This window comes from Scleropages formosus, chromosome 12, assembly GCF_900964775.1.
Source record: "Scleropages formosus chromosome 12, fSclFor1.1, whole genome shotgun sequence".
Classification (NCBI taxonomy): domain Eukaryota; kingdom Metazoa; phylum Chordata; class Actinopteri; order Osteoglossiformes; family Osteoglossidae; genus Scleropages; species Scleropages formosus.
Window position 1 is genome coordinate 7985888 of NC_041817.1, and position 25749 is coordinate 8011636.

Consider the following 25749-nt stretch of genomic DNA (forward strand, 5'->3'; position numbering starts at 1 on the left):
GGCAACGGAGTTCCTGACCATGAAACAAATACCAGATAGACATTTTTCCGCTTCTGGTTTTCCTGACCAGCATAAGGTGTAACCTGCGCCATATTCTTGTAGACCACCTTCCTCGGAGAGGCGGACTTTGCTGAGAACAGGTATGACTACATCCAGCCTGGCAAGTTCGAGCGCAACTAAAGCGGAGTGGTGTTTGGGAAGATTGCTGTCTTTCGAGTTCAACATGGTTCTGATGTTCCAAGAAGTGAGCTTGAGTCCCTTTTCACCTCTTGGTGGAATATGATTCTCATTTATTTTGTTTCAACCGCAGTGTAAGATGCCTGTTGGTGACAGTAAGCCAACTAGGTGTTTGGGAGAGGTCCGTCTCCGTATGGAGCAAGCAGTGCTGTTCCTAAAGAGGGCTGCTTGGTCCTTCAGGTTGCTGCCAGGTGATGATGTCATCTCCAGGTCAACATCAGACGGCTCTTACACCTGAGTCGGATTGAGACTGCGGCTTCTAGTGACATCTTCCACCTGCCATTTTTGCCCCTTTCTCATTGGTACAGGACCTGACTTAAAGGAGTCGTATAAAAAAGCTTGTGCAAAGGAGCTTTTAGGAGGAATGCAGTGTGCACAGAACTGAACCCACCCTTTAAGCCTGAGGTTCATCTGCCATAGCCTAGCAAGCTGGAACGGTGACGATGAGGTCCTCAGGCCATAGGTTTTATGTTGGAGTTTTCCTCTCCTAGGCAGACTGCTGACCACAGCTGAAGAGGTCTGCCTCCCCCCACCATTTCAACAATAGGTTGTAAGCCCTTGGCCAACTAATGAGGTGAATGTGCGGTGGGTGTGGATCCCAAAAAGTTTATTTTTTCTTCAATATCCCAGTGCTGTATTTAGAGCTGCAAATTTCTCAACAATGACTATATAGAAACTTAAGACTTCAGCTAGTGAACAACAGTCTGAACAGCAATACTCTTCATTCTCCTTTCCTCTGCCTTTGAACTGAAGCAGCTGTATATTAGAGGCTCAGCTAATCCATTGGCTAGCTAACACACACACACACACACACACACACACACACACACACACACACACACACACACACACACACACACACACACACACACACACACACACACACACTATCTGAAACCTCTTGTCCCGAGTGGGGTCGTGGCAAACCGGACGCCAAACCCGGCAACACAGGGCGCAAGGCTGGAGGGGGAGGGGACATACCCTAGACGGGATGCCAGTCCGTCGCAAGGCACCCCAAGCAGGACTCGAACCCCAGACCCATCAGAAAGCAGAACCCAGCCAAACCCACTGCACCATCGCACCCCCCTAATAGAAAAACAACAGAATACAAAAAATAAATACATTAAAAGTATAGCACCACAAAACAAGCCATTGGAGCAAATGCGGGAAAATCAATGTCTTTGACGTTGGGATGTGTAATGCTTTGTGGCACTAGGTGGCCTTGTGATCGGTATTTGTTACCAAAAAGCCATAGTTCAGAGTAAGCCAGGACCCAGCCAAGCCAGCCACGCCACCGCACTCCCACCTTACATTTAAAGTACAACAAAATAACAGTTCAGTAGCATAACATTTTACAAACAGAGTATTTCATACATTCTGCTACTAAGTGCTGGTAACGTAAAACAGTGTGTCTGTCTGTAGGATCATTTTTCAAATGGATCTTTCCGTCAGTACTTAAATAGCGCCAGCTCCCATAATTCCTCTTTTACCAGTGTAGCCATTGGTTCCATTTACACACACACACACACACACACACACACACACACACACACACATATTTTCAGAACCGCTTGTCCCCTACAGGGTCGCGGGGAACCGGAGCCTACCCGCCAACACAGGGCGTAAGGCCAGAGGGGGAGGGGACACACCCAGGACGGGACGCCAGTCCGTCGCAAGGCACCCCAAGCGGGACTCAAACCCCAGACCCACCAGAGAGGAGGACTGTGGTCCAACCCACTGCGCCACCGCACCCCCTGGTTCCATTTATTCCAAGTAAAGGCATGGGATTTTTTTTCTCCCTGTAAAAACACATTTGTAAACATATGCACTGTTGAAATGTACGTGTTCTGTAACATAATAACATTGCGTATCTTACGCAATATTTTCTTTACTTTTACATATTTAATTACAGGATCAAGCTAACATTCACATATCAAAAACAGAAATTATATTATAACAATACAAATGTACAATAACTAAATAATTCAAATGTCAACCTCACTGGAAACTATGGTATCCCAGGATTTTTATGATTAAATACTACAAACAGTTTTGAGAGGTGTAATTTTGAGGAATGGCAATGTATTTCTTTCAACTTGTGTATATCATTAAGGAAAATGCTACAGTTATTTCTACCATGGGTATTTTAGATGATGGCCCATCTTTTTTCATGGGAAATGCACAAACGTGAAGATTTTTCCCTTAATTTTTCACGTTTACTTTGGAAACTCAACATTGTCATTTCAAAGTATTGCCCCTCAGATTTCATGTGCTTTGATTTGATTTTTCCAGAAGTGACTTTTATGTAAGCTGCAGACATTTACTGAACAATTTTCTTACTGGGGCATTTGCAGCAGTTCCTTAGCAATGACACTTCCTATTGCAATTCAGGTTTAAATATGAATGACAAACAGTAGCACTGTTGAAACCTTTAGTGTTCACTGTGCTGGCCTGTGAGTGTGATATAAGGGTGAGGGCCTCTAACACTAAACAGGATATCCTGTCATTTGTTACCCTCCAGAATGTTTGAACACCTATGATAAAAGCATACTTTGCATTTCTTTGTGTGAGGTTTGGGTTTTGTCCTGACTGGTTTGATATTCCATTTACCATCTGTTATTATCTTTTGTGCAAGTTGAAAAGAAGTAAACGGTTTAAAATACAGCTTCTTCCATAATTTGTCTGTTTGACAGAGACCATTGTTATTAAACAGGTTATTTCTTACGTATATTTTTTTTGTGGCATGAGCCAGACTTCACAGAACATAAGAGAGGAGGATCCATATAAAGAGGTTGAGGTCAGAAAGGGGAAGGTTTGTTTCTCGTAGAAGCCAGAGCACCCCCCTCCTCACATCATCATTTCCTCTCCAAACACCTTGCGATTATACTTGTCCGGAAGCACTGCCTCCTTTTGTATTTGCTGCCTCTAATCTCCCATAGCCCATGTGGAAGTGACAACAAGGCCTTATTACAAAAAGACTGGCTTATCTCTCTGGCAGTGCTGCAGTAAGGTGGGGCGCTCTTGCTGGCGTCTGCTTCTGAGGGCCCTTGCAAGAAACACCAAGCTGGTACCCTGCAACCAGCCTTTTTGTTCTGCTTACTGTGCATTCAAACACATGCAGTGCATGTTGTATAAACATGTAGGAACACAGCAGCTTGCACACGCATTGGGAGAAAGATGGAGAGATTGGAGTGCAGCATCAGTGCACCTGTCCGATGGATGGGATCAGCTCCGTGTAGAACATGAGGGTGTGTAGCTCTTGCTCTATTTTTGATTTCAACAGCCCCTAAGGCTGCGGAAATGCTGCACTGATCCTGCACCTGTTCTGTGCCCCAAACACTGCTCAGCAGACAATCAGCGCATAATAAGTCTGACAGAAAGTCTCTTGATAGTCCAACCGTAATTACTGGTGTTATGGAATAAAAGTCCTTGTTTATGTTTCCATGTTTGGTGAAGGGTACTGATTTGTGGGCTGATGATGAAACCTTCATCGGTCATGTTCATTGGGGTGTGTGTGTGTGTGTGTGTGTGTGTGTGACACAAAGAACATCTCTTAGATGTTCTTAGCATGTAAAGCAGGTTTGTGTAGCGTGGTTTAATGTAAAATGAAGGGTGCTCGTAGATTGTTAGTATAATGTTGGGGCGCACACGGGCATGTCACAGTACCAGTGACCAAGTGCTGTGCAGCAGTGGGTGGGCAGTTCCTGCTGCTTCTATGACCCATAATTATGAAAATCTAAACAAGAGCTCAGTAGAGACAAAAAGTAGAAAGAACAAATCTTATCAAATGTCAACAAACCTGACAATACCTTAGAGAAAGGTGTCTGCCAAGTGCTAAAATGTGAATTTAAAACAACAGAATTACCAAGTCAATTTCAAAATTCAAGAAAAAATGTAACCCTTCCCAAAATGAACAATTCCAAACTATTCACTGAAGCTTAAAACTCCTCTCTCAAAAAACCCACCCTCCTCCTCAACCGTTCCCTTTCAGTAGTCATGCTCTGGGTAACTTTGCTGCATCTCATGCTTGTTTGTTCATCACTAGCCCTCCCCAAGTATGACTGGTAGTCTGGGAGATGGCGGTGTGGCCTATGGTACTGTCTGCCCCAAAAACTGAATGCACTCCCTCATTATGGTCAGGTAGTTTTATGACGCAACCTTGATTTCATACTCGCCCCTCATCCCTGCTAGGTCCAGTCTTCCTCGAGCTGGGCAGCACCTCCATAGCCTGCGTCAAAGAGATCTGCAGCTGCACAGGAAACATGGCTTCGCCTTTGACGACAGTTTTCCGACGGTCTGACCCACGTGGGGCACTGGTGGGGGTGGTCTGAAGGGGTGGAGGTTGGAGGTAGGGAGTGTGTTGACAGAGAGCAGGCAGTGGGGACACTGTGCAAATATGGCGTGTGTCCTGGCCTGCCCACGGAAAGGTCAGCCTGCTCTTAAAGGGTTAATATGCCTGAGATGGCTGATAAGCTCCTGTAGCGAGTTACCGTGGCCTGCGGCTATGTCCCTGCCCAATAAACCAGAGCAGATGCAGTCAATTACCTTCCTGTATGACGCAGTGTAAGCTCCGTTCAGTTTGTGTGTGTGAGCAGGGCTGGGGGGTGGGGTCAAGCATCACTACCTTATGACAAAAGGCTACCCACCCCCCACAGAGGACGGATCCCTTAAATACAGGTGGCTAGAGAGAGACACGCACTGACTGACTTGTACCTGGTGTGGACCCACAGGATCGATGGCTCCCACTGTCCATCTTCAGCCGAGCCCATGTGTTCCGAGGGACTCCGCTGTGCCGTAATGAAGACATCAACGTGAGCGGCACTTACATCTGCCTGGATTCTCTATCCAGTTGCCACCAGGTTACTCCGCCATACTCTTTTCTGTCCATGTTTTCTCTCCATATATTATGTGTCTTGGACTCCATCCATGTATTTTCTCTAACTTGAATCATTGCTGTTGCTGTTTAAGTCCTGGAAATACAGTGATTGCTAACAATGTGAATATATAATATGTATGAAAATGTTAAGCTCATTTAGTTATTTTCTAGTTAAACAGTATTTAAAAGACTCTGTAACGTTAAACAGGATCAGTAATTTAATCAAAATGATTGTTTTAGCTACAGCGACACTAGATTTGACATTTTCCTAAATTTGAATATGCACTTTTAAAAATAGTATGTTGCATGAGATATAGCTGACCATGATGCCAACTTTTGTTGATGATTAAAGCATATACAAAGAATTAAAATATTTTTTTCTCTCCTGAAAACATTAAGTTGCTTTAATTTTGTCTTAAGATTTTACACGTAAAGTACATGACTATCCTTTATTCACATGAAGCTTAGTTATCCTTTACAAAAGGTGGTATTTATCCTGGAAGAAAAGCTAATTCTATTGGCAAAGAATGACTTAGGAGTATAATGTCTCTGAGAAAATCCGCCTGATTGCCTAGTCATTGCCTCCTCCCGATTCCGCTTGGTATGAAGCTGCCTGGGAGCAACTTCGGCATCCGTGTATCAGTATTTATCTAATCAGTAGAGGAGAAGAATGGTGGCCATGGAACAATGATGAAGAATGGGATCGATGATAGTTGGCCTGCTCTGCAGTGTATGAGACAAAGACAGTGTTATCAGTGCTCCATTGGTCATTGCTGGCTCATTTGATTTCTTTTGAAGTGCAAGGTGCGCTTAACATGTGAGGAACGTTCAGGCGCAGGACCTGAAATGTGGTCCTGCTAGTTTGAACAATACATTCTGTAGAGACATTATTGCCTTGGGTGGGAGTGTTGACTTCATAACCATCATCTGACCCTAATGCAGCTCTGTGCCGTCCAGACCCTATAGCACTGAGCAGCATGCCCACTTTCAACGCCATGGAGTGGCTGAAGGGGAAAAGGGGCTCACCGCGGCTGGTGCTGGTGGTGGTATGTGTGGCCCTCCTGTTGGACAATATGCTGCTGACTGTCGTAGGTGGGTCATAGTCCACTGAGTCTGAGTCAGAACACACACATAGCACAGCTGCAGTGTACAGCCACACATTCATAGCACAGTGACGCATCTCAGTCACAACACACTCGCGGTACCAGGGCAGCATTGCCAGGCAGAATGTCAGACATTACATTACACCGCAAAATCACACAGTGATTGACAGTAACATAGCACAGTAACATCACCGTCATACACTGACACTGCTCATAAATGGATATATTGCTAATAAAAAAAAAACACCATGGGATATATAAACTATAGGGGGGGCGCAGTGGCGCAGTGGGTTGGACCAGGTCCTGCTCTCCAGTGGGTCTGGGGTTCGAGTCTCGCTTGGGGTGCCTTGCGATGGACTAGCATCCCGTCCTGGGTGTGTCCCCTCCCCCTCCGGCCTTACGCCCTGTGTTGCTGGGTAGGCTCCGGTTCCCCACGACCCCGTATGGGACAAGCAGTTCAGAAAATGTGTGTGTCTGTGTGTGTGTGTGTGTGTATATAAACTATACCACTATAAAAGCATACCATACTAAAATCAATGCAAGAACTTCTGTTGTCATCCCCAGAACCATGGTGAATGCACATTTGTAAGCTGTACGTGACCTTTTGAAGGGCTGGTTTTATTAAGTGTGTTTCAGCAGATACAGCTAATAGAGGTGGACAGAGGGACCCTAGCGGCAGAAATCTCATGATGATGTCTCTCCAGGGATGGAGGCTCTGATCTCTGTCCTTAGTGCCTGCCTGCAAAATGGCTCTTATCCGCAAAACACAACACACTGTTTCTAATGTCTTCCAGTACCCATTATTCCCTCGTTCCTGTACACCACTGAGCACAGCAGACAGGACCTCGCCCCAGCCTCCAACCAGACCCCACGCCCCGAGACTCCCCAGGGGACACCGTTCTCATCGGTCATCTCGCTTTACGATAACACCACCCACATGTCTGGGAGCCCAGAGACCAACCTTTCTGAAGTCAGCACCAACCAGTCTTCTCCTGCCAGCTGCCTGGAGGACACTGACTTTCTGGAGGAGGAGAATGTCAGGGTGGGGCTGCTTTTTGCCTCCAAGGCTGTAGTGCAGCTGCTTGTGAACCCTTTTGTGGGCCCACTCACCAACAGGTATGTACTTCTTCAGGACAGAGTCTCATTGGAATTGTCACATTGACATGGAGGTGATGTTTCAGTTGTGCTGAAATCAGGCAAAAAGCAGGAAACAGCTGTCATCAAAAAAATGCTTCCCTGCTGTGTATAACATATACCTTCTTTTTATTTCAAGGATTGGATACCACATACCGATGTTTGCTGGCTTTGCCATAATGTTTGTGTCCACCATAAGTAAGTACCTGCACACAGTAGGAAAGCATGAATTTAACATGGCAACAGTCTAACACGTTAAAGATTTCCACAAATATTGAAGATGTCATTGAACATCATGATAAAAGCACTGCAAAATGGTGAGCAGTTGTTTTAAATGGTAATGTTATTTATCTGTGTGTCCTATAGCTAAAGGCATATAGCTAAAGGGACATGATCACCTTTACTGGGGCAAGGATTGATACAGATTAGATGTGTGGGATTAACTGTAAAAGAACTTTAAAATTACACCTATCTGAGGCTTTAGGGTATATTATATGGCTCCCTCTAAAATGCTGTATATATTGTTATGCTTATGTAACAGCTGGCAACTGTCCAAACACACATTGCAATTGTTCATGTCTCACTGCTCCACAGTGTTTGCATTCTCTGGGACCTACCCCTTGCTATTTGTGGCCCGTTCTCTGCAAGGAGTTGGCTCCTCTTTCTCCTCGGTGGCAGGTACTCATTGCTCATCTTACTTTTCAGGCTGCGTGAGTTTAACTAGACTTGTTTGTGAATTTTCATGGTAAAATCCTTCAGAATGCAGTACTACAGCTTTCTTAAAGGTGTAAGCATGTTTTAAAAGTCCTTTAAATATTAGCTCTACTTATGTTTAGACTGATGAGATTGTCGTTGCAGATTGAGCTACCGGTGTCTTTACCTAGCTGTATGTAGGGCTAAGACTTGTGCAACCACTGCAAAGGAGTAACTAAATTAATGATGATGTGAATGACAGAAAAGCTTCCCATCTTTCTTACTACTTCTCAAACCAGTAATTACCTCTGTCACAGGCCTCGGAATGCTGGCCAGCGTCTACACTGATGACCATGAAAGAGGTGTTGCCATGGGTTTCGCTTTGGGTGGACTGGCTATGGGTGTCCTCAGTGAGTCAATTCCATATTATATTGAAAATTTTCCCCAGATATTTTCTCATAATTCAGCTATTGATCACAGAGCAGGAATGGCTATAGCGTGAAACCAGATGAGCGCTGAAGAAGCTGTACAATCCATGTCCATGTTGTGCCAGTTCTCCCATCTCTTCACACGGCCAGTCACCTGGCGCTGTTTGGGAGGGCTAAGCACTGCTTGGAACCGTAAAGTGACCATTATCATAGCTGAAGTGTAACTGACAATTCTTATTACTCAAGTCATGCGTAGAGGTGTCAAAGCTGAATTTCTGTATGTGGCAGTCCCTCCCCCACCCCAGCACAACATAATTGTTTCTTTCCTAACACAACTACCTCCATGCTACAGTAAATGACACACTTCAGAACTGAACTGTGGTCTGGGCTGTATGTTTAGTCTTCTGCCTTCACTGAGTCACTCTTACCCCTCAGTGGCCTGGCTTTCCACTGCGGTTCATTGCGACATTAAGTAATGCTCATTCTGTGGTCAGTCAGTCAGCTGTTGAAGATACTGCTAATCTGCACAGGTCCTCCTTTCATACACCTCCGTGCACAAATGCGAAATGTGAATTGCTTTCCCGCAGTTGGAGCACCATTTGGCAGCGTGATGTATGAATTTGTCGGGAAGAGCTCACCCTTCCTTATCTTGGCCTTCCTTGCTGTGCTGGATGGAGGTAGGTAACCACAACACATTAGGCACAATGCATTAGAAATTGGGATTGCAAAAAATTGCGAAACTTTGTACATTTTTTGTAAGTTACGTATTCATTCCTTTACACATATTTTAAGTATTTTGTAAATTTTCTGAACAAACTGAATTGTTTTACATACATAATGATTTATTCTTAATGCCATGTGAGCCTCCAGTCAAAAGTCACAGTTGCATAAGTACCCTGTTTTAGCTGTCGGCAGTTACTGTGATAATCATATTGCAAAGTACATTTGTCAGTGCCAGCCCATTTAAAAACATTTCATGAGTCTGATAAATGTTTTCCAGAACAGAGTAATTCTGGATAATGGCAGTGAGAATGACCTCATGACTGCACCAAATTCATTCATCGGTGTATCTGCCATTTTTACAGCCTAAAAAGTAATTAGATGAAACAAGATTATTTTTTTATCTGAAATTTTGAATGGGAGCAACTGTTGGGCTCTTGCTGTGTTTTATGTCATTCAGCTCCCAAAAGATCCTCTTAATTTCTTTCCTAACGTCATCTAATTCTTGTTTAATGCAGCTCTACAACTCTGTATCTTGCAGCCATCAAAAATTTCTCCTGGCGTGAGTGACTTATTTTGTCGTTCTTCCAGACACAAAAAAACAGTATCAATATCCGAGCCGATGAAAAAAGTAAATATGGAAGTTATGTTATTGCATTATTTAATTTAATAATGAAGATCATGCTATGCACTGAGCGCACCCACGCATTAGTTTCACAGCCAACAAAAATGTCCCTTTTTCATGCGCTGGCCCAAAGCCAGGGACTGATTTGCCTCTCTGTGACAGAGGCAAGTGTAACCAGGTCTACAAGGAGCACAGAGACAGGGTGACTAAGATGTTCAGGCTAACCCTGTGCTTTCATCTCAGAGCATGGAGGGAACCCCCTTGCTGACCCTGCTGAAGGACCCTTACATCCTCATCAGTGCAGGTCATCCTCGAGGGCCTTTCCTACAAGCATGACTGAATGACGAGAATGTGCCACTGACTATGAGAATAACACGCTGTTCTGTGATTCAGGTGCTATATGCTTCGCCAACATGGGAGTGGGAATTCTGGAGCCCACCCTGCCCATTTGGATGATGCAGACCATGTGCTCTCCCAAGTGGCAATTGGGTGCGTACCTCTCACTGCTGGTCTTGTGCCGCAGACTGGAGGTTGTGTGATGATGCACAACTGCCTGTTTCACGCAGACACCTCATTCAAACCCAAAGGCAAAGAGAAGTTAAAGAGCACTGATCAGGCTTTAACATAACTGTAAATATCTGCATTGTGTAATCATTATAGACAGATATTTAATAGGTCAGAATAAACTAAAAATTAGGAGGATTTTTATATAATTTCATTAAATGAAGCCAATAATGAAAGCATATGTGTGTGTGTGTGTGTGTGTGTGTATATATATATATATAATATATATATATATATATATATATTATATATATTTTACTTTTCCCGTCCTGGGTGTGTCCCCTCCCCCTCCAGCCTTACGCCCTGTGTTGCCGGGTAGGCTCCGGCTCCCCGTGACCCCGTACGGGACAAGCGGTTCAGAAAGTGTGTGTGTGTGTGTGTGTGTGTGTGTGTGTGTGTGTGTGTGTGTGTGTGTATTTTACTTTTTCTTTTTTTTTTACTAGTTTATTTAAAATTCACTTCACTGCTTATTTGTGGCTTCCAGGTATGGCTTTCCTACCAGCCAGTATATCTTACCTCATCGGAACAAATTTGTTTGGCTTGTTGGCCAACAAAATGGGAAGGTACATATCTATATCTTTATTGTATTAAATCACGCAAATAACGAAGAAAGCCGTTTTTGCATGATTTTTTGCGTTCCATATTTTATTTCAGAGGTTCCAATGATTGTGTGCTGTTTTTAATCTCTTAAACTCGATGCAAAATAAAGTAACACCAGGGGCTTTTTTATCACCACTTTCCCAAGCATTAGCTTCACTGACAGGTTTTGTGCTCACTTTCCTGCAGTGTGTATTAATGGTAGGGTCTCTTGTCCCTCAGGTGGCTGTGCTCCATGATTGGCATGCTCATTGTTGGCATCAGTTTACTTTGTGTGAGTAACCCTTTCTGTGTGTCATCACTTCCCGCTCTTGAAAGATACTCTTGTCTAGGCTACTGTCATGTATCACATATAACTTTTTTACCATTGTATCATAGGTCCCCTTTGCGAAAAATATTTATGGTCTCATTGGCCCAAATGGTGGTCTGGGATTTGCTATTGGTAAGTGTAGATCACACTGAATATTACTAGTGGGTATGAGCAACTGTAACACCTTATCAAGACATATAACTTTTAATAAGGTGTGCAGGAGAGAATGTCTGTAGAGACATGAAAATTTTCATTTAACTTTAATATTTAATGCTAATAGGTGGCACAGTGCTCTAGAGGGCTTTTAATTTGGATGTACAGTAGGTCTGAATCTGGCTCACACTGTGTGGAGTTTGCATCTTTCTGTCCATGTTCATGTGGGTTTCTTTTGGGTGCTCTGGTTTCCTCCTAAAATCCAAAAATATGTGTCAGGTGAAGTGGTGCCTCTGAATTACCCATAGTGTGTGTATGAGTGAATGAGTGTGTGTATATGATTGCCCTGTGATGGACTGGAGTCCTGTCCAGGGTGTACCCTAACTCATGCCTTACACTTCTGGGATAGGCTCCACATCACTTTCCATCTTGCTGCACTGCACAAGTGGTTAATGATAATGGATTGCTGAATAGAGTTAATGATAACCATCACCATCGAGAATTACCTGATAAATATTACTCTAGCATTGTTATACGAAATTGGGCTAGAAACATTCAAATATATGAGCAAGATACAGAGAAGTATGTAATGTGCCCAACATGTGTGCTTTATGTTGTGGATCAGGAATGGTGGACTCCTCCATGATGCCCATCATGGGGTACCTAGTGGACATTCGTCACACGTCAGTGTATGGCAGCGTCTACGCCATTGCGGATGTAGCCTTCTGCATGGGATTCGCCATTGGTGAGCACGACTGTCTCTGTCACTGAGTACCTACTGTATAAATATCAATATCAGCACACCTGTAAGTCTGTCAGGCCGGATTGCAAGTGGGACACCTCTTACAGGCTCACAAACACACACCACTCCGTACATGAAAAAAGAACATGGGGTTTCAAACACAGGTGTGACTGCAAAGGCATGGCTTTGTTGGTTCCTTCAGTCATGCATGGATAGAACGTGTGTATTAACAGTCCTGCTCCTGCTATGCAGGTCCTTCGACGGGAGGTGCCATTGTGAGAGCCATTGGATTCCCCTACCTCATGGTGATCATTGGGATCATTAACATCCTCTATGCGCCCCTGTGCTGCTTCCTGAGGAGCCCAGCTGCCAGGGAAGAGAAAATGGTGAGTTGCATCCCCTGTCCCCCTAGTACAGTTGCACTGAAACCAAGCATCTGTGCAGCACTGCCTCTGGCTTGGGAAGAGTCCGCAGCAAGGTTTGCTCATGAAGATGCAACATGAGCTCTTGATAAAGATACATACTGTATAGTCCATGGAATACATTGGCTGTGCCTTCTTATGAGCAAGGATGGAGTTCACACCAGCAAAGCGTGTGAGAGGCCAGCGTTCAAAATGATCTCTCTCGGTCAGTGCAGTCCTATGATGTTAACCACCCAAGTTGATTTGCTCTTTGAAATAACCCTTTTAGGCAAATTCCCACTGTAAAGGGATCAAATTACCTTTATATTGTAATGACTGATTCCTGGACTTAAAAATTTCACTTAATATTCATTAAAATATCCAAATAAAAAGGTATTGTTATTCATATAAAAGAACAAATGATATAATATGTAAAGAATATCTTTTAAAACAATATTTTCATTAATTTGTTATGGATTAACTCGTGCTAGTACAGTATCACAGAGAGCCAGAGTCCATCTAGGAAGCCTGGGGCGAGAGCCTGAGCTCACAGAGTGAGCAGAGACGTTGTGATAATTTGGCTCACAAATGTTTATGACATAAAGAAATGAATTTCACAAGATCATTGTCAACATCTTTCATAATAATAATAAAAATAATAATAATGATAATGAATTGAATTGAATCTGCTATTTCAGTTGTGATTTGTATTTACCTTAACTGATGGTTTTGATTGGTTGAGATTATAAATGTCACTACAAGTAACAAGTATATAGGTGGTTTTGTTATAGAAGGAGTGTGACTGTGTTAATAACCTGCTTGGAGGAACATCTGTCTCCATCCAGTGTCTATAAAAATATTCTTTTAAAAGAGAAAAGTCCAACTACCATAATTTCAACCCTACTTAGACCCTAGGAGTCCGTTTTTCCAGAGTAATTTAGAAGTTGATGCACCAAATGTAGACAGAAAATACCCAGATTGACATCGAGGAGGCACAAAAATCATTTGGGTTTGAGACACCAAGTGTGCATCTCTGTCCCAGAACATGTCACGCAAGCGTCTCTTACAAGCCGTTGTATGGAATGAAATAACCGTTGTATGAGTAAAACAACTGCATACAGAGCAAAAAAATAGCAAACCGCAGTATAACAAATGATATATATCTAAAGAAGCACTTTTTCATTCTGTGGAATGAGCGCACTCTTGCATACAGCTGGAAGGCATGGACACGTCAGTGGGACTGTACACACTTGTGAGACATGCCGGTGCTCCAGCTGTGTGTTAGTGAGGCAAGAGGCCGAGATGGTGCGTTTGTTCATGTTCACACTTGCTGAGCAGCGTTTAGCACAAATGTTGCACAATTCCTAATGTACCATACTACACAGTGTTGATTTAAATGGAAATCATGCTACTGTCAAAATTTTAGTTTGGTAGAGGGTGTTAAATGTTACACTTGTCACCTGACATACTTGTACGGGGCGAGCAGCCGGTAGTACTGGTGGCTCACAGCACCTGGGCTACGCGTTCGGGCGTGGGTTCGAATCCAGCCCAGTCTGTGTCGAATTTGCATGGCTTCGCTTCAGATGCTCTGGTTTCCTCCCTCAGTCCAAAGAGGTGTGTTTCCGATGATCTGGCGACACTAAATTACCCACATTGTGTGACTCTGAACCACTGTAACCCTGCATTCGAATAAGCAGTCGTGGACAAATGACACTACTTGCACAGCACTTTTTCTTTAAGGCAGCGGCGTACAAGTCTGCTCTTCCTGGCCTTATGCACTGTCCTCTGGTAAATGTCATGTGTTGTCCTCTCAGGCTATAATCAACCAGGAGTGCCCTATGCATGTCAAGAGCTACAGCACCCAGAAGCCGTATCGCGAGTTTCCGCTGAGTGACGAGAGTGAAGTGGAGACAGAGGAATGACCGCAACCTTCACACAAAACACAGCTGCACACACTCAAAAATGTACAGACACACACAGCACACATATACACACCTACAGACACAGAGGTGATCCATTGCAGTGGACCCTTTGAGCCAAACTTGTGACACCTGTGCAAATTCAGAATGGTGAAAATGAGTACTTTACAGAGTACGAAACGGGCGCTGCGCTTTGAGAGGGCAGTTGTGGTTTCACACCACGCTTCTGGATCTGTCACTGGGGCCTGGCTGCCGATATGCTGCCAACGTGTCACCTGATACATCACGTTAAGCTCATCTTAGACCAAAAATGCCATGAAAAAGATCCATTATTCTGGAACTACATACTCATTCCTTTTGCTGAAGCCAAGTTTTTTGCTCTTTCTGACTTCTGCATGACATGTGAAACGAAATGACTTAACCGTACTTATACACTATGTGGAATATAAAATAAAAATAGTCGTCTTTGTAATATCAGAAGTTTTTGGGAATTTGAGAAAGAAAAATATTATTTTGAAATAGTGAAGGGTTTTGTGTGTAAATGCCAAAATGTGTGCTCAGATTCACTGCTGATGTACACCTATGACTATGAGGAATTCGTGTGGGATACTGTGCAGTTGTTAAGGACTTCAGAAATGCGCTTTTTAATTCAATATTACCACATTCCTTTTAACTTTCACTGACTCTATTGTGCACAGTAAATGAACTCAGAATGAGCCATTTTCTCGGTATGCACTCGTTTTTCGTAACAGAAAGGGATAAATGTGCGCTAATTTTTATTTCGTAATGTGATGCTGTTTTCATGTCTCATAATAGTATTTTTTCTTTCTCCTTAGGATTTCTTATACGTATATTTGTTATATATGGAAGTATGCTGTGTCTTTTAATACTTCTTTGTGAATGAGCAAATCACTTAATGATTCATTTTGTAATTAAAAATTAAGTGTAATTTGTGTATCTTCTGATCTGTGCTCTGGTAAACCCTGTGCTAAGAAATATCGCACACTTACAGCAGATAAATTTTGTAAGTATAATACGACATCCGAAAGGAAGGAAGTGAAAAACAGACAAATTAACTACAATGCACCACCGGAATTTATCAGTCTTTCAAATTATAATTGTTCTTAATACTGTGATGTTTCCTGATGCTAAGCCTATGTATGTATACTCGATGTATACGTGGTGAAAGAATGTGTACGTTTTACCATTAAAATAGTCTGTCATTCAAACATAATGGTTTTTGTAAATTATTGTTAAAGATCATGTATATGACAAAAACCCGATTTTGCATATTGCTGAACTGTTCTGAAGAAAGACATTTTAAAACACTGTATGGTGACATTTGGATATAAACTTGACTGATTTATGCTCAACTTGGTACTGTTTGTAAACCATTTATGAAAGACGGTGAACAGTGAAACACGAAAATAAACTAGGAAATCAGCTCTGTGTGCTGGAAAAGACAAGAGAAACATAATCTGATACTAGTTTCAAAATTACTGAAATGGCTGGATTCACACTGATGTACAGTATATATAATCAATTTATTGTATACTTATATTTGATGTGTGCACACAGCAGTGTGTGTCTGTGTGTTGTGTGGGACTGAGTGTGTGTGGGTGTGTTATCTGCAAACAATGCCTATCTCGACTTCCCTTTAATTTCCCTTTTCGCTGAGGCTCAGTCCTATATTACAGTCATGTCTATAACAAAGGAGGAGCTGATAGAAGCAAAGTCAGGATGGAAAGGGTGAGATCAGCATCGGTGAAGCTCAAACACTTTCAATTTCAAAGTGCCATTAATAACCAATCTGCGAGAGCACCAGTCCTTAGAACTCTGCAGAAATTGTTCAATGACATGACCATGACCGGATTTGCCTCCTTAAGTGCTCATAAAGATAATAAATGGGATGGATTTGAACTGTTTATGAATCTTCTTCCAGATTTTCAACATAGCAAAAATGAAAAACTCCAGAAAACATTTATTGCTCTTGCTGTTGAGGCTGTTGTTCCAACCCGAGCACAAGCGTCCTACCCAACTTATCCATTGCTTGTGTTCTCTGGACAGAGTTCAGTGTTGGTCAGATAACAAACGCGTTACATTTTTCCATTATTTTCCGTGCTGATTTACTTGACAGCCAACAGCATTCATTGCCCAGTTGGCATTTTCCCATTGAATCTGAGATAAATAAATACGTATAGATGATGAGTCTAAAATGAGTGCGATCAGCACCACTGCCTCCTTCATACTGTCGATGACTCATCTTCTTTTCAGCAATATTATTTAACCATACATTTCCAAACGTATTTCCATTCCCTTTGGCAGCAGGGAAACACAAACTCAAACACAAAGTCTTTGTCCCGCGGCGATGCAATATGTGCGTCTATTGTATAATGACGTCATCGCGGGCGATCCGTGTCACTCCTGTAAGCTGAGTCAACAGCGGCGGGGGGTCGGAGGAAGCGTTTCTCTAATTAAACATTTCAGACGTCCTTCCAATCTCTCGGGTAACAACAGCGAAGCAGGTCGCCACACAATAAATAACCGCGCATCGTCGGAAGAGGCAGGACGGCGCCGATTAATCACATTTCCTGGCAACCTGGACACGAACGCCCAGCAGCCAAGAAAATCCCTTCTTCAGACACTGAGGGGTTGGCTACGCAAGACCTGGGGAAGGGGGGGGGATATTAAGCTTTTAATTTCAGTAAATAGTGGTGCAATTACGATGAAAGAAAGGCGAGCACAGGAGATCAGTGACAAGAATGGAAAAGGGCGGAAACTCATTGATCCTTTCAGCACAGCCACTTTATCATGTTCTCTTTCTGCTTTTATTGTTCCTTTGCTCAGATAACACGTTCCCTCCGGAGTTTGAACTACATGATCTGGGGAAATATTCGATATGACAGTAAAAATGCGGGAAGGACAAAAGTGAAGGAACAGTGTGCTGTAATTCTTGACTATTGCATTTAGCTTTACATTCTGTAGACATGTAGGGCCAGTCTGTGTTGCACGACATGTTTTTAAAAGGCCCGTCTCCCGTCAATATATGTAGTGTGTAGTATTTACGTCCCTTTTACCATAACAGGCGAAAGGGGTTCGGTTTTCGACGTCCTGCCCCCTTGCGGTAAGAACAAGAAAGTGCGACCAAAACTGTCAATTTAAATCTCTCAGAAAATCTCTTGTTCGTGTAGACACTGGGAACATTTAGTGTGTATTCATAAATATCAGTTATTTTTAAAGGATTAACTAGAAGAGTGAGGATTAATAAGGTCAGTCAAAAGAGATACTACAAAATATTTTAAGGTCTAGTACAAACATAACAGTAATATTACATAAATGCGCTTGTTCACAAATATGTCCGGAACCCCTTTCTTTGTGTTCTGTTTCCGCTGTGAGCGGAGGACCTATTTTGAAGTTGCACCGTAGCAACGCGCTGAGGGCGAGCAGTTAGCAGTGATAGTTTAGCGCCGAAATGTCCTGAGTGACTTTGAATGAGTTCGATAAAGTGAAGGTTCGTTGACACTTCATTCGTCTGATGGTCTTAGACCGAATGCAGATGTTTTTGGCAGCTGCGCTCCTGTACCATAGCTGCAACTTTAATCGCTTGTTTGTCACACACTGCTGCCGTCGATCGACGATGGTCGGCCACTAATTCTTGGCGGACGCTGTGTGCTCGTGCTGCGCTGTGCGCGTGTCCGCGATGGCGCTCTCCTCCATACTGCGCGACCTCCACCTCGCAGAGGGATGCGACGCGGGTCCCAGGGAGCTGCTCCCTCAGATCCAGAACATGCTCGGAGAGGAGCGCGCCTCGGCGACGCGCATACGCCTCCTGAGGGACGTCGGGATGCTGTTCGAGAGCGCGGACGTCGGCTGGCTGTTGTCGGAGCGCGGCGCCGCTACGAGCCCAAGCCTGGACGAGCTGTACCGCGGGCTCGTGCGCGCGCTCACCGACCTGGCTGCGCTGCCCCCCTGCGAGACGGACAGCGGAGACCTACCCGCCAGCGCCTACGCGCGCGTTCCCGACGTGGCCCGCGAGGTGTGCGACGTGCTGCGCGTCCTGCTCGGCAGACTGGCCGGCGCTGAAGCCCAGGCGGCGTCGAGCCCCGCGAGCGCGAGGGCCGTGGTGCGCGCGCTCGCAGCCCCTCTGTGCGTGTTCGCCGCGACGCACGTGCAGGAGCAGCCGTGGAGCAGCCCGGAGTCGAGGAGCGCCGCTTCGCAGCTGCTGGAGGCGGCGGTGCGCGCGAGCGGCTCCGTGTCCGTCGCCGAGTTCCTGTGCGGCGGGACGCCGTCGGGGGAGCAACCCGGGGCCCTGAGCGCCGTCCTGCGCCTCCTGAGGCCGCAGATGACCAAGTAAAATGCGCGGCATAGATAGTTTCTTTCTTTCTGTCTTTCTTTACGAACGAACGAACGAACTTGAAGTGGCTCTTCTTGTTCCTCCCGCCGACCGGATTTGTCGTCGTCGTCTCTCGTAAGAGCGAGTTTACCGCGCTCGGCTCGTAGGTTGTGTGAGAGAGAGAGAGATTTTGTGCTACAAAATCATATTTGCTTTCCGCCTGGTAGAGAAGAGCATATTTCTTGTAGGACGGGAGCCTGTATAGTTTGTAGTACGCTTTTACAAAATGTTTATTATTTTTTGTAAACCACGCCGTTAACTTAAGTCTTAAGGTATAAATGCAGATGCCACGGGGCGACACGGTGGCACAGCAGCAACGTAGCCCTGCTGTCTCACAGCTCCTGAGTGGTGCCAGAGGACTTGGGTTCGAACCCGGCTCAGTCTGTGTAGAGCTTGCATGTCCTCCCCGTGTCTGTGTGTGTTTCCTCTGGGTGCTCTGGTTTCCTCCCACACTCCAAAGACATGCTGTTCAGGTTCCCCCATAGTGTGTGTGAGTGTGTTCCACTGATGTGTGAAGTGACCCAGTGTAAGTCACCGTGGTGAATAAGGTGTGTGGGCTGATAATACTACATAGAGTTCACTGGATGTCTGCTAAATAAATGTAAATGTAGATACAAAGGTTGTAGGTTCGAATCCTACCTACTGCTGCAGTACCCTTGAGCAAGGTACCTCCCCCAGACTGCTCTGGTAAAATTACCCAGCGATGTAAATGGGTAAATAATTGCAAGTATCTTGGAGAAGAGCATCAGCTACATGAACAAATGTGAACGCGGCAGCGTTTCCTCTCTAACGCCACATGTTTCTTCTGGATCAGGGAGAGCTGGAAGCGAAACCAGGCCACCAAGTTCGTGTTTTCCTGGATCCTTACGCGGGTCGGCCGGCCGTGGCTTGCCGACCATTTGGACCACGTCTTCGCCTCTTCGCTCCTCATCTCTGACGACTACCGCACAGAGAACAAAGTGCTGGGTGTCAAGTGTCTGCAGCACATAGTCGTGAACGTGGTGAGTTGGCCGTGGTCCGGAGCCGCACGGTCTCCTAGTCCTTTGAATTGTGAAAGGTTCAAACATTTTCCCATTCATTTACTTAAGTTAAATTCTACAATTTCTGCTTGTTATGCGGCAAAGGTGACTCCCCCCCCCCCAGATCACTCCATCAGAATAAGGTGTGTGACTGGTCTAGATACGGTGTACCTGACTGCTGCTGATCTGTAAAAAGTGTTGCACATGTTTATGGGTGGAATCGACAACTGGCATCACACAGGAATTGGAGCATTTTCATTCATTTTTATGTAGCTTGAAGTTAGAAAATGTTAAGTCTTACAAAGTACATATTTATTAAAGCTGTGTTGAAGATTTTTACAGATCCTGAGCTATAAATAAACCGAAGGACATTTGTTCCGTGTAGCTTTTATTGATTGTGGCTGTGTAAATTGAGTCACTTTCACCGTTGACAAATCAAGTTAAGAGCAGGCTTGGCTTTGTTGTCTCCGTAAGGCCAGCAGCCACTGTCTGATTTTTTTTTCTTTTTTTTTAAATTTTATTTTTGTTTTTTTAAACATATTAATCGCACTGTTGATCTGGTGCCCTTAAACCAGCAATGTCCCCTTGTTCTTCCCCTGCAGCCTGCAGCTGATCTGCGGCAGTACAATCGAGCCCAGGTGTTATACCACGCTCTGTACAACCACCTCTACACCCCCGAGGCACAGCTCGTAGAGGTGTGTGTATGATGGACAAGATCCGTTAACCGCTCTTTAGTTTCACGATTGCAGTGTCCTCATTTCAAATGACGCCTCCCCACCCATTTGCTCTCATGCCAGGTGGTCCTCCCGTGTCTGTTGGACCTCTTGTCTGTGCTGGAGAAGCCCTGCGGGAGCACGGAGATGACTCGCCGGACCAACCGCTACGATCAGGTGCTGCGACTTGTCTTGACGCACATGGAGATGGAGTACAAGCTGGCACTGCGCCGGGTGTACGCCAGAAACCTCGCCGTCTTTGCCCACAGGTGAGCACGGGGTGGGGTCGACCTTTAGCAGCCTTTGCAGTCTGATGAATATGTGACTGACTGTGCAAAGGACAGAAATCCTTTAGGTAACTTATTCTTAGCAGTCTCATCCCATCAAAAGCATGAACTGTGGTCGACTACTGCAGCTGAAAGAGTGGTTAGATTTCGGTATTAACTCACTCAGCGGGCACTTTTCTTCAGAGTGACTTGCAGCATTATGATTCTAATTGAGCAGTTCAGGCTAAAGTTTGCTATTTAAAGATGTGAAAGGTTATGACTTTGAGATGAAGAGGTGACAGGGATGCATTTAAGGAGGGAAAGTGTGGTACTTTTTTTTTTTTTTTTTTTTAAAACCTGCTTCTTAATCAGTTTTTCATCAACATATCTTTATTTTGATGCCTTTTTTGACAACACATCCTTTTTTTTTTTTAAAAAGTAAAAATAAAAATATATATGTGGTCTAGGATGGGTGTTGTCATGATTCGCCACTTGAAGAGACTGGAGAGAGTTATTGTGGGATACCTGGAGGTCTCCGACAGTCCTGGAGAGCAGTCCAGGCTTAGCATCCTAGATGTCCTTGAGGTGGTTCTACAGAACACCTGGCCAAGGTAAACTAGAGGGGGGGGATTGTGAACACACAGTATGAGGCTCCATAATGAGCAGGTGGCAGAGGACTAAACTGTCACTCGCCATCCCATCCCACCCCACCCCTCGTGTGTGGCTGCAGAGTGCAGAGCAGGCTGGGAGCGCTGGTGCGAGCTCTGCTGAAGCTGATGTGTGATGTTACTGCTGACTCCGGTCTGTGCTCCCCTGTGGCGAGGGAAGAACTTCTGGACAAGGCCACACGCTGCCTGCTGCTGCTGGACCGCTATTCTGAAGGCCAGATTAGGGCGAGTATCCAAATCCTGACAAATAAGCACTTTCCCTGTGCTTGCCCATATGCCTACTGCTTGAGTGATAGCGTTCACTGGAGAAAAGCATTTAAGTAAATGCTTTCTGCTGTGAATTGACAGGATGTGGGAATGATATTTGTAGTAGTATACCAGAGCACATGTAATGTGAACTGCATGGTTTCCATCAAAAACTGACCCTTCTACCTTACAGGTGCTGCTCAATGATGTGGACAGCAGCTGTGCCCACCATGATGTCCTTCAGTGTCTACAGCGAGTAAGAGACTCTAGCTAGTAGTAATGGAGGATTCTGCAGACTGAAACTTCATTCTCACCATCATTCAGTGCAAGGCTTGAGAAATGGAGTTTATAAATTCTGGATTTTTTTTAAACCGTGCTTCAAGTGGCACCCCACATCTGATTTTGGAAAAAAAAAGAATACTAATTTAAAGACACACCTTTGAATGTCCTACTTATGTTGAAAAGCAGCTGCAATAAGTGGTTTCTCCAAGGTAAATGTGCACTGCCTGCATACATGTCCCAGGAGTGTCCATGGAGAACCCAGAGACCTTTCAAAACTGGACCAGAGGTGAAATTTTGGTGATTAGGTAAATGTTCCTTCAGAGCCCAGTCTTCTATGTGCCACGGGCCTTGGGGGTGGGCTCTCTCTCCTGCTCATACTCGATTTCCACATAAGCCCTCTTCCTCCTCACTGGACCTTTCAGTGGTGCCTTCCCCTTGGACTTCCTCTGGGTTTCTGTTTGCTCCATCTCCATTTCTTCCTCCGACTCATCTTCGTCCTCACTGGATTCCTCCTCATCACTACTGCCTTTCAGTTTGTCCATGTCCTGCCACAGGGAAATAAACATTGTATCCTTCCTGTCTTGTAAATGCCTTGATGACACTTTTTTTTTTTTTTTTAAACATACCTCAAAGTCACTGAGGTCACTCTCTTCCACATCATCCTCAGCAACAAACTCCTTCTTCCCAACATCCTAGAAAAGAGAAATTAAAAACAAGCATCAACATCTGTTCCAGCAATTAACATTTGAAATGTAGGATGAAAATTTTTGACTCCACCAGGGTTCCACAGTGTATAAGTGCCCTCTGTATGTGGATATCTGCCTTTGCAAAGCATTAATGTCAATAATTCTAACATTGGAGAGCCTGACCTCGTCGTCTTCTGCTTCATTCTCTGAGTCGGTCTCGCTCTCTTCCTCCTGGTTCTCGAGTGCCTTGTCAAAGGCGTGCACAGGGAAGTTGTAGATGTCGCCATACTAAGAAAGAAACAAAATCATGGATATGCAGTACAGTCTAAACCAAATAACTCCAGTGGACACATAATAAACAAGTGAAGCTCTACTGAACTCACCGTTCCTTGTTTGAGTCTCTCCAGTAGCTCCTTCTCTATGGCATTATCTAGCTGGGCAGCAATAAGGGCCTTTTCCTAGAGCAAGGTAAACAACTGCATTACATTAACACGTGTACGTTAAATATCAACACAGTACTTTGTCCATTTGATGTGCAAGCTAGTTCTCCATTTTTTGTGACCACAGATGGAGATAAAGGAATTCAACTGCAGCCTGTTTTTCGGGGCTCAGATTTACCTCTCGCCTCTTCTCTCTCCTTTCAACTTTTCTGCTGAGGGGGACAATTTTTCTCCTGAAACAACAAAAGTTTCATTACATCATACTCGGCCCCTGGTAACAGGAGTTGGTTACAGTTTCCCAAAGAATGGCAGGACTTCCGGTCCACAGAGCCACCGCCACTCACCGTCGTTTGAGGGTGAGCTTGCGGATGCGGATAAGGTACTGCGTGATCTTCGTGAAGCGCTGCTTGCACTTGTGCCGGATAAACCTGGGCCAGTAAATGAGGTTCTCGTCAATTTGCTCGAGAGCCTTCTCGTAGTTTTTGCTCAGCTTCACCTACAACCCAAAAATACATTCAGCACCCCACAATAGTACCTTTTTCAACTTCTCTCTACTACGGTCCCTCTACCCTTTAGTTTTTCTGCACATTAACATCATTTGCTGGCTAACAATGACAAGCGAGTCTCCCTGATTGGACAGGTGATGCTCACCTTCTCCCACATGCGGGCAGGAAACGCTGCTCTTTCAATAACCTTCATGTAGAGGTAACACTGGCCTGCGGGGAGCGAGCACAGCAGTACGGTATCAACCAACCGCACCTTACAGAACAAATTCGTTCACGTGTTTTATCACCACGAACATCTCATCGTCAGCCTGTACTGCATGAAGCCACAGCCATGTTCGGGCCGATGTCTCAAGACACTATGATGAATTTAGAGAACCTTGCTCTAAATATGTCGCAAAGACACGGCAGACGATAATGGAAAGACTGACAGCAGCTCACCCTTCTCCTCCCTCACGGTGGCGTACTGACTGTTGGCCAGTGGACAGGCAGAGCGGGTGCACAGACCCGTGATGTTGTACTCATTTCGGCAAAAATTCTGTGTCTTTGTCCTGCGGGGGGGTAACGTTTACTAAGTTATAACCTTATTAGTGCTGTAACTTGTGGAAAAGCATACATTATATAGCCATAAGCACAGGCACACACGCTCACAAATTAAAGTACTTTGAGTACTTTGTCCAAAGAAAAATACACTGCGTGGGTTTCCTTCGGGTGCTCTGGTTTCCTCTCACACTCCAAAGAGATGCTGTTCAGGTTCCCCATAGTGTGTGAGTGACACACAGAGAGAGTGTGTTCCACTGACGTATGGATGAGTGACCCAGTGTAAGTAGTGTATCTAGCAGTGTAAATCACCACAGTGAATAAGGTGTGTCGGTCGATAACACTACAGAGTTGTTGGAAGTCGCTTTGGAGAAAAGTATCTGCTAAATAAATAAATGTAAATGTAGACAGTTCACTTTACAGCAATTTACCCGTTCTAATCCTATTCTGTCACTTATTCAGGGTAAAGTACCATGATTAGGGCACTACAGCAGCGGTGGGAATGAATCACACCGGCTTCATAGCAGAAGAGGAGCCCTGGGCATAAATCGCTCCAGCAAAAAGAGCCAGAGTTTATAAGAGGGCAGATGGGCGGTGTAGCTTCACAGTGACGTTGGCGAAAGTAAAGGAATACATTTTAAATAATGTAGGTGTGGAGGTGACACTGACACTGACTGCCAGCCCCACACTCGCTCAGCTCAGGTCGGGTAAATGTAGCCCAACCCTGGTCCCACAGTAAGAGCCTGAGGCACGATGGTGGTGGAGGAGTCACGCGGCGGCTCTACTCACTTGACTTTGAAGGAGCAGAACTGTTTGTTTCCAATGATGTCCCAAATCACCTAACCGAGGAGGAGAAGCAAAAACAGCAGCGTCACACACAATGAATGAACCTCAGCCGAGAAGAGAACAACTGCCGCCTCATTCATGTGAACATTCATTCATGATTCGGAGGCGATTTCCCCGTTACTCTATTTCCCCGTTTGTGAGGCGATTCCGCAGCTCGAGGAAAGGAGCGCCTCGCGGAGCCTCGCGGACACTCAGCACGTAGACTCTACTCCGCTCGAGCCAAACACGCGCCTCTTTCACTCACGTCGTCGTGCTGCATTTTCCGCTCCCCTCAGCAGACCAGCCCTGCGCCGTCAGCGATGCTTCTTTATCTTTATTCTTTCAAATGTTGTACAAAACACACTGAATCAAGTGCTCGTATGTAAAAGATCTCCAAAAAAACCGGCCACACGTGCGCACGTACAACGCAGACGGCAGAAGAGAGAAAACGTGAGATTTCCGGCTCTCGCGATAGTTCTTCTTCTGTCACGAATAACCGCAACGGGAGCGCATACTGCCACCTATGTTGCAGGAGGACAAAGTAAACGCCAACATGGAGCACATTTTTAAGGAGTACTTTGACATTCTTTATTCCTCACGCACTAAAGATATATACGAGCAGACGGTTCCTGCTCCCTTGTTTTAAATAATTGTTTCATCACGAAA

The 25749-nt window shown here is 44.7% G+C and overlaps 3 protein-coding genes across 4 annotated transcripts; 2 read left to right on the forward strand and 1 right to left on the reverse strand.

Annotated features, from left to right (window-relative positions):
- The first annotated feature begins 4771 nt into the window (after positions 1-4771).
- slc18a1 (solute carrier family 18 member A1) lies at positions 4772-14865 on the forward strand. Its single transcript, XM_029257093.1, has 16 exons — positions 4772-5096; positions 6071-6205; positions 7011-7332; positions 7490-7548; positions 7945-8028; positions 8361-8453; positions 9059-9148; positions 9710-9753; positions 10060-10120; positions 10210-10305; positions 10865-10943; positions 11200-11251; positions 11356-11419; positions 12066-12185; positions 12435-12568; positions 14398-14865. The coding sequence occupies exons 2-16, from the start codon at positions 6091-6093 to the stop codon at positions 14503-14505; spliced, it is 1521 nt and encodes a 506-aa protein (XP_029112926.1). The 5' UTR covers positions 4772-5096; positions 6071-6090; the 3' UTR covers positions 14506-14865.
- A 2105-nt stretch (positions 14866-16970) lies between these two features.
- Positions 16971-22099, forward strand: tti2 (TELO2 interacting protein 2). Of its 2 annotated transcripts, XM_029257085.1 has the most exons (7): positions 16973-18852; positions 19710-19896; positions 20517-20609; positions 20712-20896; positions 21361-21504; positions 21624-21786; positions 22001-22099. In XM_029257085.1, exons 1-7 carry the CDS (start codon positions 18203-18205, stop codon positions 22079-22081), a joined length of 1503 nt encoding a protein of 500 aa, XP_029112918.1. In that variant the 5' UTR covers positions 16973-18202; the 3' UTR covers positions 22082-22099. The 2 variants fall into 2 exon arrangements, with proteins under 2 accessions (XP_029112917.1, XP_029112918.1); XM_029257084.1 differs by having other exon boundaries at positions 16971-18852; positions 21624-22077.
- A 40-nt stretch (positions 22100-22139) lies between these two features.
- Positions 22140-25548, reverse strand: mak16 (MAK16 homolog (S. cerevisiae)). Its single transcript, XM_018762488.2, has 10 exons — positions 25349-25548; positions 25048-25097; positions 24160-24269; positions 23867-23931; positions 23560-23711; positions 23394-23448; positions 23159-23233; positions 22959-23063; positions 22716-22781; positions 22140-22634 (listed from the first exon to the last, which is right to left on the reverse strand). The coding sequence occupies exons 1-10, from the start codon at positions 25361-25363 to the stop codon at positions 22422-22424; spliced, it is 906 nt and encodes a 301-aa protein (XP_018618004.1). The 5' UTR covers positions 25364-25548; the 3' UTR covers positions 22140-22421.
- Positions 25549-25749: the final 201 nt, after the last annotated feature.